The sequence below is a fragment of the Aptenodytes forsteri genome, unplaced genomic scaffold (assembly GCF_000699145.1).
Source record: "Aptenodytes forsteri isolate BGI_AS27 unplaced genomic scaffold, ASM69914v1 Scaffold193, whole genome shotgun sequence".
In the NCBI taxonomy this organism is placed as follows: Eukaryota; Metazoa; Chordata; class Aves; order Sphenisciformes; family Spheniscidae; genus Aptenodytes; species Aptenodytes forsteri.
This window is the reverse complement of record NW_008795405.1, coordinates 9,221,102-9,235,912: the sequence shown is the minus strand read 5'-3', so window position 1 is coordinate 9,235,912 and position 14,811 is coordinate 9,221,102. Positions and strand designations below refer to the sequence as shown.

At 37.5% G+C, this 14,811-nt stretch overlaps 1 protein-coding gene and 1 non-coding gene across 2 annotated transcripts in view; one reads left to right on the top strand and one right to left on the bottom strand.

Annotated features, from left to right (window-relative positions):
• Nucleotides 1-14,811, bottom strand: part of TDP1 (tyrosyl-DNA phosphodiesterase 1) — a 51,891-nt gene that overhangs the window by 13,705 nt on the left and 23,375 nt on the right. Inside the window, exons 12-13 of the mRNA XM_009280770.1 lie at nucleotides 13,854-13,961; nucleotides 12,474-12,576 (exon numbers count right to left, since the gene is read on the bottom strand). Coding sequence (XP_009279045.1) covers nucleotides 12,474-12,576; nucleotides 13,854-13,961 — 211 coding nt within the window. The remainder of the gene's footprint in view (nucleotides 1-12,473; nucleotides 12,577-13,853; nucleotides 13,962-14,811) is intronic.
• On the top strand, nucleotides 5,101-5,182 carry TRNAL-AAG. Its single transcript has one exon. It is a non-coding gene; the product is annotated as a tRNA-Leu (tRNA).

Here is a 14,811-nt window from a genome sequence, read left to right as displayed (position 1 = left end):
GTGAGTTATACAAAAGTAAATCTCTAATACTGAGATTTCCAATAGCCTATTGTCAACCAAGTACAATTTGATTAGAATATACTAAAAGTTTAAAGGCTATCAAGCTTTTATTATTTATTTCTAAGACATTACTGAACAACTGGATTTTTCTTTCTGAAATCATAGAATCATGAAATGGTTTGGGTTGGAAGGGACCTTTAAAAGTCATCTAGTCCAACCCCCCCTGTGTGGCCTTGAATGTTTCCAGGAATGGGGCATCTACCACCTCTCTGGGCAACCTGTTGCAGTGTTTCACCACCCTCAGCGTAAAAAATTTCTTCCTTATATCTAGTCTGAATCTACCCTCTTTTAGTTTAAAACCATTACTCCTTGTCCTATTGCTACAGGCCCTACTGTCCTCATCTTTCTTGTAAGCCCCCTTCAGGTACTGGAAGGCTGCTAGAAGGTCTCCCCAGAGCCTTCTCTTCTCCAGGCTGAACAACCCCAACTCTCTCAGCCTTTCTTCATAGCAGAGGTGTTCCATCCCCCCAATCATTTTCGTGGCCCTCTTCTGCACTTGCTCCAACAGGTCCATGTCTTTTTTTTATACTGAGGGCTCCAGAGCTGGACGCAGTACTCCAGGTGGGGTCTCACCAGAGCAAAGTAGAGGGGCAGAATCCCCTCCCTCGACCTGCTGGCCAGGATGTGGTTGGCTTTCTGGGCTGCAAGCACACATTGCCAGCTCATGTCCAAATATCAACTTATACTTTATCCAAGCTGTAGGATCCATCAGTCCGAGTTTTACTAGATTGCTGTTTTGTGGTAGTACAAGCAAGCTTCTTAATTACCACTAAATAATCCCATTTTATTCAAATACACATGCTGGCTGATAGTCCCATCTATACACAGTACTTTTACAATACTGTAAGTTCTTCTTTACTTAAGTTTTACTTCATCAAATGTTAGCACTGTAAGTTGGGGGAAGCAACATTCATATGACTACACAAAGAAGCATGGGATACAAAGCAGCCTTACACCTTTTTCTTTGATATTCAAGAAGCATAGTAACAGAGAAAAGGGAAATTTGCCAAAGAAAATGTCAAGCTGTATTACAGCAGTTCTAGCAAGTCAGTTCAAGAAACTCCTTTAGAATACAGATGCTTTTGTCTCATGACCCAAAGTAACAGGAAACTACTAGTTATGATGTAAGAAACACCGTGTATTATTTCAAGAACTGGGTAAAAGCCACTGTCTTTTAAATGAAAGAACACGGGAAACAAACAAACAAAGTCCATGCCAAAGGACTGCGTGAATGAAAATCTATTTTAAACTTCTCCTTCTTATACCATTAAAGTCAGCGGAATTTTGATAAAACTTCATTAAAACCAGGCTACAGCCTTTTGTAGACTTAGCCTTTAAGTAACAAGCAATATGTTCAAAACAAACCAATGCAAAGATACAAAATTATTTTTAAAAGCTCATTAATATCTAAGGGTTTGAAACTGACTGAATAGAAAAAATACAAAATTCAGAATTACTTTTAAAAAAATGCAACAATCAAGTTGTACAGCTTCCAGTGAACTTGAATCACTCAGGGATTAATAGAAATTTCATGTAAAAATGCAAATAACCATACTTATGTCTGTAGTGGAAAGAACATGAAATATGCTAGGGGTGCTATAGCTCACAAAGAACAGGAACTGTGAAAGTAGAGATGGTGGTAAGAGCTTTTTTCAGAACTCATAGTAGTTAGGTTTCAGTTGGTGGAGGGTCTGGGTGGTGTGCAGTCCTAGATACTACTCATAAGGTGATATTTAGATTGCAAACTAAAATGGCTTGTATGAAGTTTGATTACCCCGAGCGCCTGTGAGCTTTTCTCATGTTCTACATGCAGCTATGAGAGAAACGTGGAATTGCAGAGAAGGCTTGTCTGCTGTATCGTAAGTTGGTTCTTATTCTACAATGAACTTTATATGCATGCCTGATCACAAGCACCAAAGTTACACAGCTGTTGCCTGGCACCATCTGAGTGTGAAATTTGCATAACCATTGCTATCAAAGCACATAGTATAGAACAACACCTACTTAGGCCTCTACATACATACATAGTAATCTCAGTTTAATTCAAGTATCAAGAACTATGCCAAATATATTCCACTCTGAAGTTCATAGCAGTGGGTGCTTTTCAGGCAACATGAAAGAAAAAAGCACCACTTGTAGGACATTTTTAATCTCATTTTCTTTCCTGTTATCCATCTTTTTTTCAACCCAGTAGTGTTTTGTTTCTACTTCATTTTTTCTACCCTCTGTGCCCTGTCATTACTTCAGTGTGTTTCTTTTCAGGCATTTTGCTTCCTTCTCTTGTTCTACACCTTTGCTTTCCTCTTCCTTGTTCTTCTTCAGTAGTCACCAGTTATATTTTCCTCTCATCTGAGAGCCTTATTTCTTCTCTGGTGCTGTCCTCCAACCCCACTGGACTCCATCAGTTGATCCCAAAATTATTTTATTTGGCTGACAGAATTTAACCTGTAGAGATCTTCCATTCAGGAAATGCTAATCTAAGAAAAGATTAGTTTTCCTCAAAACACCCTGGAGTAAGAGTCTAGGTTATGGAATACATTCTTGAACAAGGCTCTCTGAGGAGATTCACATGCTTTTAAAAATAACTCTCACATGTCTATCTTCAGAAGATCACACAGAAATTGAAATAAGTCACACATTTTGTCTGTTTTGAGCATTTCCTGGATGTTGACAGCTCTCATTGCTGTTTCCAAAAAACAAACCAGCAAGATCTTGCCTAAAAAAATTCTGCCTGCCTTGTAAGTTTTCCTCAGCCATATTCTATTCTTTCAGAATTTTTCCCTCTGCAGCTATATTTTGTTCTTTGACTGCTGCTCACAGCAATGCATTTTAAAATGTTGAGATACATTTTTTCAGTTGGAAAGGCATTTTTTTTTGTACTTATGAAACTTTAAATGCTGTTGTGGGTTCTATTAGTGCCTTAGCATCATACATTGTAAAAGTAGGCATTGGGAGGAAGAATAGGAAAAGGAAGTAGAACAGCTTTTAAATTCTGCTTTCCAGACTTTTTTTGCCCCAAATACAACGCAGATTGCAGACTATTAAAAAAAAAAAAAATCACACAAGATAGAGGTAAGAATTGCTATCCCTACTTGAGTGGGAATTAACACTGATATCACTACAGTATTTTGATACTACTGAAGTAACTCCTACAGGAGACAGCCGATTATTCCACTGGATAATTATGGGACTATCCCACACCAGTAAACAGAAAAAAGCCCGCTCTTCAGCAAAACTATTTAAAAACTCACTACTTTGCACAGTAAAGAATTAAGGATGCACACAAACTTTACAGTGACCATGCTGCTCTGGCCAGGAGAATACAAAATGAAATCCTTCCTCAACATTGTGACGCATTTATTCAAAACAGATCTTTACTCAGCCGTATCAGAACTTTTTTTTTTTTGTAAGAAGCCCACAGTGACAAATTCAGGTATCTAAACCCAAAGTTCCTTGGCTTGGAAAACGTGTCTCTTGCGTATCTTTACCACTGAAGTCTGAAAATCTTGTAGCAGTTCAGTGAACACTAGAAGCAAGGTTTAACATCCTAAAGTCCACATATAAAATCTTGTTTTACCTACATTGTATTTATTTACCTACCCCCACTCTATTTCATACAGGATAGAAGACTTCATCTGAAACTAGAGAAATCAAAGAAGAAGGTGGTACTACATTACTTTGGAAGTTAACATTACAGTCAAAGACCTTAGCCTACTTTATTTTGGTTCTGGTCTAAGTTGAGCTATGACTGAAGGTGCTTGGTTCAGTTGTTTGAACTCAGCAAAAATTTAAGCAGTTCAGTTCTGATGACCACACACACACACATAATGGCTGGCTGCTTGCTAACCCAGATTCAGCTCATACACCCATCCCCACAGGCAGCTATAAGAGTATTTTACTCATTACCAGTGAGTATTCACCATCAAATACAGCATTTCAGAATCTGAAATACTATTGTTAGTTGTCTGTGACTGATTAGATATAATTGGTAGCATCTGATAGCACTAGGTAGGCAATCATGGGTAAGTTCTCAGTTTAATAGCAACTACTGTATTTCTCCGAGTTCGTATTTCCAAAAGCTGACTGGCTAGTACCATATTCAACAGACCTTTTAGAAGATTTAAGTATTCCACAAGCCTTTATGCAATTTTACAGGTCAAGTTCAGTTTATCTTACAACCTTACCAGACACAGAAGCTGTGAGGAAGAACTATTTATTTAAAAAGCTTTCTATTAGACACTTCCAGGATTTTTCAAACAAAATAATTACCGCAACATGCTTCCCAGAACTCCATACTGTTAGGTGATGGGATTCTCTCAACATGTTTTACATGTTAAAGAGGTAATTTATTTCAGCCTCTGGAAAGGAATCCCCGGCAGCTGAAAGAGCAAGCTGAACACGAGTGAGAGTGAAGATGTAGGAGGTGAGAAATAGAAATGGAGATAGAAAGGGAAATAGAAAGGGAAATGCAGTTCAAACACAGGACACCATCTTTTTTATAAACATTATTTTTTAATCAAGAGAAGCTTGTGATCTAATGTCAGCATCAGCTCATTTTTCCCTAAACACTAAAACTGTAAATGATGACAGCTGCTGCTATGTTGAGAACAACCATTCAACATATTTCTGAGAGTCTGCATTAGCATACCAGGCCAAGACCCAACCTCAAAGCATAAGTTCTGGAAGCATTTTAAAACCAGACAGAAACTGGCAGTCAACAGATGGCAAGTGAGGAGCAATCCACTTCCAAATTTGTATTCAGCAGAAAATAGAAGGCACAAACTGCAGAGCTAGTGTTTAAGATTAGGAATATTAAGTGTGTGCAACACAAGTCCAGCAGGGTAGTACCAGGCCAAGACCCAACCTCAAAGCATAAGTTCTGGAAGCATTTTAAAACCAGACAGAAACTGGCAGTCAACAGATGGCAAGTGAGGAGCAATCCACTTCCAAATTTGTATTCAGCAGAAAATAGAAGGCACAAACTGCAGAGCTAGTGTTTAAGATTAGGAATATTAAGTGTGTGCAACACAAGTCCAGCAGGGTAGTGTGGCCGAGCGGTCTAAGGCGCTGGATTAAGGCTCCAGTCTCTTCGGGGGCGTGGGTTCGAATCCCACCGCTGCCAGGAACATTTTAACAGTTGGATTCTATGATTTTAAAGGTTTTTTCCAACCTAAACGACTCTATGCTTCTAAGTCTTAACTTCTACCAGAGTAAGCGTCATTAACTTTGTGATCAAACTGCATGAAACAACCTGAAGAAACAGAACTATCAGAAATTGGCAGTATTAAATCAGCATTCCAATAGCTAAAGTGTACTGAGCCTCTCGATGCTTAGGAATGCTCAGTTATGTTTCAAGGCACTTAATCTAGTTTGTATTCTGTATATTTTTAATTGCAAACAAACTTTAAAAAATTCAGTTTCTAAAAATGTTAGTCTATTCCTAGTTCTCCATTATCTCCACCTAAGACTACTCTGCCACACAGTATGTTAAAGCCACACTGAACCAACAGAAGTCTTGACAATCAGACTAAGTTATCAAAGAAGCACTTTTTATGCAGAGTTAACTGCAGGGCATATACATAAGATAGATTCACAAGCTAAGCATTGCAACTTGAATATCAGATGACTGCATGTACATAAGGCAAGTATTAATATTTGCCTTTCTGACTACCTCCTTGTTATCAGGTGTCTCTGAAGGCACTTCCCAGTAAAGAAAGGAAAGACAGCCGCAGTTCCTCTCCCACTTTGCTCCCATATACACCGTATCATGTGACTACTGACAGGTGACTTGTTTTTTTCTGGTTGCCAGTCTTCACAATTAAGTATCAACATTTAGGACACTGGGAGGAAGAGAACTAAGTATTCTCTTTGAAAACATGTATTAAATGTTACATATTCTTGCAAGTTTTAGATGAGCTTCAATTAAGTTGTGTTCTGAGAGGTCTTAAACTCAAACATAAGACTATCTCATGCACATTGACAGATTTTAGTACAGCCACCTGTATAGGAGCACATATTTGTGTGCTTTCTATAATTTACATAAGACAAGTAAGAGTTGTGAGGGCTGTAGAGAAAGCCCTGTACTTGCACAAAGCAGCTTTATATTGCATACATTTTAATTACGCTATTTGACAAAAATCAAACTAAACTTTATCATGAGGTGTGATATATTAGAATTATGTTTCTCATGTGTACACATTTCTGTCAATTCTGAATGAAAAACGATCAGAGGCTAACCTATTATATATCACTTTGTAAAAAATACAGCAGGCCAAACAGATTCAGTGAGTGAGGAAAACCTTGAAAACATCATTGTGTCACAGATTTATACCTGGATCTGTTTCTCCAGATTTATACCTGCATCTCATGTGCACCTTTGTCCCTCCACTCACTACCCTCCCAACCCAAATGATACAGAAGAAAGAAAAGCAGCAAGAACCATCCACCTCCACCCTAGGAGCAACTGAGCAGGCTAAGGACTCTTCAGCCTAGAAACAGATGAAGGTCTATAGAAAAGAGTGGTATAGAAAAGGTGAATAGGGATCACATCGTTATTGCATCTTTCAATACAAGAAGGGCAAACCATCAAATGAAACTAATTTTCAGAATGTGTCACATGCTTCATGTGACATTAAGTTGTGGAACTCAGCCAAAGCAGGTTGTGAATGCTAGAAGCTTATAGGCATTTAAAAACCAGTAGAAGTTCACAGAAGAGGCTATAGCCTCTAAATCAAGAAATCTTCAGGGATAACCTACTACATATATGCCTGCCTATTATACTTTTCCATAAGCATCTGCTTTTGGCCACTGAGAGATTTGAGATGAAAGTAAAGCCTTCTACTCCCCCAACAGTGGCTACTTTAGAGTAACCAGCGTGACAAAAAGAGAAAGATCTGGGGGCTTGGCTCTACCGTTTATAGTGCACAATACATTTTCCTCAACCAGGTCCAGAAGCCATTTATGCCTATTTTCATCCAAAACTTCACTGATCAGCCTTCTCCATAGGCTCTGGTTCCAAAACCAGGCCAAAAGAAGGTTATCTCAATGTGATCCTACACTTACCTCCCTGCTCTCTGCCCCCTTGAACTTGCCCTTCTTACTTCTTCCTTGCATTAGCACTCACCTGATCATGTTGAGCTGGTTCATGGAACAACACTTTGAAAACTTGTGCAATTTGTTTTTGACCAGTCTGACCTGGTTTAAAGCACAAGGAATCCACTGAGCACCAGTGCCAGTACAATTAAGGGAGTGAAGACAGCCACGGACAGGCTACAATCATGGTAGGGCCAACTGATAATGTAGTTCTACATGTTAAGCTAATCTATTGCTTTGACATGTTTGAAATAAGCCAGATTCCAACCTAACTTATCAGGTGGTTAATTCTCCAATAGACTTATCTGCAAAGTCAGACAGGTACAGCAACCTACTTGTCACCAGAACGTAATCTTGAATTGCAAAGCTTCACTATGTGTTCTTCCTAGGCTGAGGACCTAAGCCTTCAGCAGTTGTAGGTTTCAGGAACAGAGGCCTTGAACATCAAACAAGAATGATTGCCACAATCCCAAGATTGTCAGCATCCTTTCTGCAAATCTGAACTCTCCCTACAACTACTCAGTGAGATCAAGATCTTGGCCACATTGTATGAGTAACTTTTGGTTTTTTGATCTGCTGTATGTATAGAAATGGGATTAATTTACTTTAATGAGTAACTACTTCAATTCCTGCTTAAGGCCCTTTTTACTGAATATAGTTACAAAATTTCCATAGACTTTCATGACAAAGGATGGCCCAATAGACAAAATTCTCATCTCTAAAGGTTAATGACACCTTTGAAATGAATGAGTTTGACAGATTGAGATACCAAGGGTCAGATTCTATCACTAGAAAATCTACTGCCAAGTATCATTAGACTGAAACACAGCCTTAGAGCATGTTATCTCAAGTTATGGATGCTAAATTAAATCTCATTTAAAGATATTTGGAACCATCTTCTTGAAATGCTGACTCCTAAAGCTGCATAAAGGAAAAACTTTGCCAAAAGCATTGGTGTCTACTAAAACATCACAAATTTGTTTAATTAATGAAAGGCATGCCACTGTAATGATAGCAGCTTGTTCAGATCAGCCTGAGGAAGCCTTAAACTAATGTGGACACTGCTAGCACAGTAATCATAACATGATACTTACCGTGGCTCTGTATTAGCTCCAGTTCTTGGACGGTTTTGCCGATTTGTACTGAACTCTATTGCTATAACCATCAACTGGCAATTCTCAGGAAAGAAACATCTTGTGTGCATTAAGCCATTTTTGGTTTTCAGATATAAGATTGCAATATGCATGCATCATAAGGATAAATTTACACTGCAATAAAAAACAGCCATTCAAATCGTTGATGCCTACAGTTAAATTTGTTTTCAGCAGTACTTTATTCACTTGTTGGCAGTGACTCATCTCCCCGATATGTATGTTTCTGCACTCTCTGAAAAGCCACTGGGTTCCCAAACCACCCCACTCCACACCCCACCCCCCTGCAATGCAGCTTACTTACTTGTACCCCTAACATGCTTATAGAAGTGTAAAAGTTCAGTTTTGAAAATACTGGCCCCTAGCTTTTGCATTTGACACTGACTATATTAAATATAAGTTGTGTTTATTTTCAACTTTAGAAAAATCATAAAGCAGCACAGAAACTGTATTTTTCACGACAATTTTTTCTTAATAAGAGACAAGGTGGACAATCCCAAGATGAACTAGAACTTCATTATTGCTGTAAGGTTGACAGTTATACAGGTGTTAGACAAGGCAGCACAGTAACACTATTAAAGCCTGAAATCTTTTTCTAATAGACAGTCACAACAATCAGAGCAGGGAGCAATGGAGTAGATTGGCAGCTGACAAATCCTACTTCTCTAATTACTCTGATATTACCTTGCAGGCATACTATACAAGATTACAGTTCTTGCTCCCGGTGTATGAAATGTATTAATACTCCCCTCCTTTTTGCTACTGCAAACATTAAAAACAAAATAAACTTTTTTCATCCCCTTACTTAATGGTCAAAATTTTCAGCAGTGACTCTTCTGCACTGCAGTAAGTTTTCACACTGCTTGCTGCTTCAACTAATGTCAAAATAACATAGAGCTATATAGCAATAGGTGAATTTGATCTTTTCCTGAACATAGTGGGGATTGGAAGAGGAACACCCTGACTGCCTTTTCCAAAAGGCTGATCAAAAGGAAAAAACAGAATGCCAGAAGTCAAGGACTCTTACACATTTAAAAACCAAGTGTTCTCTGGGGTTCATTTCATAAACAAATTTAGAGGGTGCATATGAATGTAGAATGCAGCAAAAATTGCTGAAAAACCTTTAAGATTCAAAGCAATGCAGCCCCCTTCCTACACCAAGCAGAATTATCTCTGGTCCCTAAACGGAGGTTTGGCAAAGAAGGGAGAGAAGAGGTCAAATTTTTGCAGCGTTTCAGTGAAGCCTTCTCTCTCATGACAGCAGACCCAAACAATGTCTTTTTTGCCTCTCACCCTGATGACCACAAGGCTTGAGCTTCATTAGGAACTGTTTACCTAAGAGTATTTACCAAAACCATTCTTTACAGTTGCAAAACCATTCTTTACAGTTGTCATTACTAGTAGAATACTCATATTGGATTTATAGCAGAATCTATCTCTAAATTTTCTTGTGTAAACAGGCCTGCAGGCCTCTGCTAAAGGCTGGAGCAGATGCTTAATAAGTGTCCAATGTGTTTTTAATCATCAGTAAACTTAGCTTAGACACTGCATTTAAACACCAGTTATTTTGATGCAACACAAGAATACACTTCCATTTTTAATAATTCTCAATCTCTTAAATGGCTAAGTGGATTTTATTCCAACTGTTAAGACTGGATTGCAAGCAGAAACAAACCCACTAATTTTGGTCTAAATAAACACCCAGTAGGATGAAAAAAATCATTCATAGCAGAAAGGTCTAACTAGCCTGCAAAGAAGGTAAAGTTTGAGTGCTTCAGAATCTTTTATATTTCTAATAAATTAAATGATCCTGAACAAATAATTCTGTTCATCAAAATGAAGTCTCATTTTAGAATGAAACAGAGTTAGTTATAGTAAAAGTCACAAGAATGAGATCAAAGGCAGTAAGACTTACAATTTTAGGCATGGGGAAGAAAATTCCAAGATCTTTTTACATAAGTTTTGTCCCTCTGAAAAATATTCTGGTGATTCCCCCTCCCGTGCTCCACATGCAAGAAATCCTGTGTAGAGTGTAAGATTCAGGATGGAATGCAAGCCAAACATTGTCAGAGATTTTTTTGTTTGTTTGTTTGGTGGTGGTTTGGGGGTTTTTGTTGTTTTTTTTTTGTTTTGGTTTGTTTTTTTTAAAATGAAAATTTTGCAGATTGCTCAGATCTGAAACAGGTATGGTCAACTCTTGGTAGAAAGACTAACTCAATTATTCCTGATTTTCTACCCACTTGAAGTATGTTTTCCAAAACTAGCAACACATGGAAAAGCCAGAGTCAGAACAGGAATTTTCAAATTATGTAAAATAAGTGATCACCAGATTGTGCAGTCATGTTCATACAAAAAACTTCATCCACTAAGTACAATCATAGCAGTACCATTCGTAAATTCTTTGCTTGGCAGCATCTGGAGATACAGTTGCCAACTTTAGAACATTATTTTTATCCCTTGAGGTCAGTTGCTGTTAAATGTCAAATCTTTTTGTACAATTTTTTTGCCCAACGCTTCATTATTCTGTTGAGTTGTTTATGCGAGTGATTTTTTTTTTTTTTTTTTAAAAGTGCAGTCATATCAAAACCAATGCTTCCTACTACAGGAAGTTGTAGGACTTTTCTTGTTTCAGTCTCTGATCAACTAATTTTCTCTAGACGTTTTCTTCCACATAAACCATGCTGGAGAATGATGTCTGAGATTGCCTCTAAGGTTCACAGTATCAGAGACCACACTACTACGTAAACTCCTTAATAAATGTCAAGAGTGAGATACAGGAGTTCTTTAGCTACAGCCAGAAACCATCAATCTTAATATTGCAATCTTAGGAGACTGCAATTATACAGTTATGGTAGGTAAACATTTTTACAATGTCATAATATTAGTAAATATTCATTTGGGAGTACATTACTAATCAACAGAAATGATGAAACATTATGTGAATATCAGTGAACATTATCTAAGAAAGATGTATTCTTCATCAGGAAGTATTCCTAAGGACTTCTAGCGTACAAATGCTTTTTCAGATAAACTTGGAATTTCTCTGGAAAAGAAGAAACTTCATACAGAAAGGAGTTTGAATGGTTTCAGATCATAGACTAACTGCTGTTGATAACATTTAGGTACTAGTAGGTTCACCAGAGAGAAGGAGGAACAACAACAGGAACAAGAAACTCACATCTCCCCACTATCAGGCAATAGATCTAAATAAGACAAAATCTAAACAAAAAAAAGGGAAGCTTTTTTCTTCAATACAATGCATAATTAATTCACAAGACTCACTACCACAGGATTCTGTAGGGGTCTAAAAACCAGCAAGAATAGTTCAATAAGGAACTTGATGTGTTAAGAGAATAAGCCAAGTTGTGGCTACTAACCATCGCGGTCTGGATACAATTTTCATCCTGGAAAGCCTTTAAAATAAATCATAGGGAATGTATACTAAAGAGGTATCACACACATACTGTTTATTGTGCTAATCCCCATGGCATCTGCTACAACTGCACTAAGACTAGACTACAAGCTAGATGGACCTTAGTTACCACAAAAACATTTCGTGTCTCCCGATCCTCTGCTCCACACACTAGAATAATAGCGATTTTGGGTCAAACTTTTCTACTGTCACTGCTGTCACATAGGTTTGGAAGATACAATCCTTCAGCTTTTAAACAGCCTTTTATGAAGATGTTCTTAGATTTGTATTTGAGATTTTAGAAGACGCATTTGAGAACTTGTTCTCAAAAGCAGAAAGTTTGAGAAGAGACAGTCACATGGCTTTGCAAATGCATTTCAGGGAAAGAGCAAGAGCAGCAATCAGTGCAACATTAGGAATTGTTTTTCAAGTTACAACCCATACGCATCACTTCAATGTGAATATGCACTCACAGCCTAGTTTTAAGAAGCATGAAAGAAGAAATTTGATCATCCTTTCCAGCAACATTTAGTATATGTTACAATTTTAAAATATTATTGCCTTTCAGTAACATGACAAAAGTCACATCAATACTAAATCCGTACTTGCTGTGTAGGAAGTGTAAACTCCACTTGCTATTAGCTTTCTAACCTGGAAACACAGAACCTAGTAAGTAGATTATTCAGTCACATTTGTATTCATCAATATTTGCAGATTCTCAGCATATCCCAGGATTTGTACTTGAACTATGAACTTACAAATGCTGAAGGCAAGAAAAGGACTCCAAGTTCATAAGAACGGATCATCAGTTGAGTACCATTTTTCTCCAGAGCTCCCCAAGCTGCTTTAGATAGATTGGCACTGCAAAGAGAAACAAAGCATTTCACTGAGGCATAATCTTCACAGCAGAAAATGCTTAAGTACCACAGCTGTAGCAATGCACTTCTAGCAGGAGAACTTCACTTCAGTCAGAACAGTCTTCTCATAAAAAGTGATTTGGGTGTTATTCCTTATTGCTATTTTTACAGCACAGTGGGAGTAGCAGAGACAATATATAGAAGGGTACTCATACAACACATGTGGATAATTATACAAGCCTACTTGTGTCATACAGATCTACAAGACAAATTCAGCCTTTTGAATCTTCTCTGCACATTTCAGAAAGGAAACAGGTATTGGTAAATAGCTTCAATTTGATGACTTAGGAAGGTTAAAGGCTAGCTCAATTATGACTAGTTATATTATAAAGCATTTAGTACAGAGCATTTTTGCAGGTGTTAAACAGTATCTTTTGCTCCTGGCATTTTGTTCTTTGATATATTTATGAAAACAAGTATTTATCGAAGAGGCATTTTTGTTTTAATGTGCTGTTCAGCACCATGTTGTAGTTGATCCTTCATCAGTATCTGCTATGAAGTAGATCAAGTTGGGAGTCAAAATTTAAAGAGCCAGAATATAAAGAAGAAAAAAGATTAAAGTAACTGAGTATTTAAGAGTAAGGATACAAAGATCATGATCTATAGTATATAGGGTTGCACAAAAATCAGTTTTGGCAAAACTGAAACATATCTGTGTTTTTCATTCACAGTAAGACATTCTCCCCTCACATCAAGAAATTTCTTGCTCCCTCTTTTGGCTTCTTTAAAAACCAAACAATAGAAATATTAAGCTAGACTTCAAGCTAGACTGCTAAACAACTTAATCTGACAGAAGGTCAGATCCCAAATATTAGGTATCTACACATTTTGTAACAATAAGGCAGTGCAAGAATAAACTTAGGCTTAACCTGTATCTATTTTGTACAGACCAGCACATTCACATACAGCATGTGTTAAAGAAACTCAACCCAAGGTTTAAAAATATGTATCACTTCAGTTGATGAACCCCGAAATTGGTAGTTACAGCTCAAACAAGATTTTGGTGCAGTTGCCAACAGTTCCTGACATAATTATTTCAACTCGCAGCCCCAAAAGGGGCAATGCAATGAAGAAACATTAAATATGGACAAAAATTTATATCACTACTTACAGTATTATGAGGATTATGGCAGTAACTCACCTGGGCCTGCAATTGACAAGAACTTTATATATATATATTTTTTTTTTTTTTAAGTGAGAGGTGTATGGTTGGTTGTTTACCTTGTAACTAAGAACCATGCAATCTTCCGGAAGTCAGGAGAGGGTCTCATGTATGTCTTAATGTGAGGTATAGCATGACTTCGACCCGAGATTTCTGCTGACCATTTGCTAGAATAAGAAAAGGAATTCTTTTCATATACAATTTTATTTTGAGGTCTAAAAAATACTCACCATACTACGGTGCCATGTTTTTGGTAATACTACCCTATACTTGTAACATTTAATACTTTTTCCCCTACAGAAAGACTGAAAATACTTTATTTAACTGAATTTTTAATCCTGAAATCCAATCTTACTAGAAGCCAGAAGGGCAGGACTTTTTTTTCTTTACAAACAAACCAGACAGATACTCCCCTCAGTGTATCAGGCTCTCCTAACAAGTTTTTCCATTCCTCCACTCCAGCTAGCACACAAGAAACTAAGTCCAAACTTCCAGCCAATATTTCTTCTTTGAAGACTATCAATGGTTGTGCCTTTAAGCAAAGGAGCTTGGCACCAAATTAGACCTCGCAAAATTCCCCAAGCTCATTACAATTTATTATACATGAAGTAGAGGCAGGGAGCAACTGATAGATTGTTGACACTATCCTTCCTCTTCCCTCTTCTGTGCCCCTAAGCCACTGAGAAATTTGAGGACTTGAGAGTAGAGGTCATATCTATATACATATACACATAAAAACTAGTTTAAAACAACAAGCCATTACTGGGGTAATTCAGCATCAATGTTACAGAACTAAACTGTAAGCAAGCAGTAAATATATGTACATAACTGAAGGTATGTAATCATGGTATTTAGAAGCACTTTCCACTCACAGCTGTTAGTCCTCACTCAAAATCAGGAAGAAGGCTTCCAAATACACCTTCCTCCACCCAGAGACTTTTCTTTCCTCAGTTCAGAATATAATAGGCCCTGGTTTTGGTTGTCACAATCTTGTTTCCCCAATTTAGCATTCTCTTC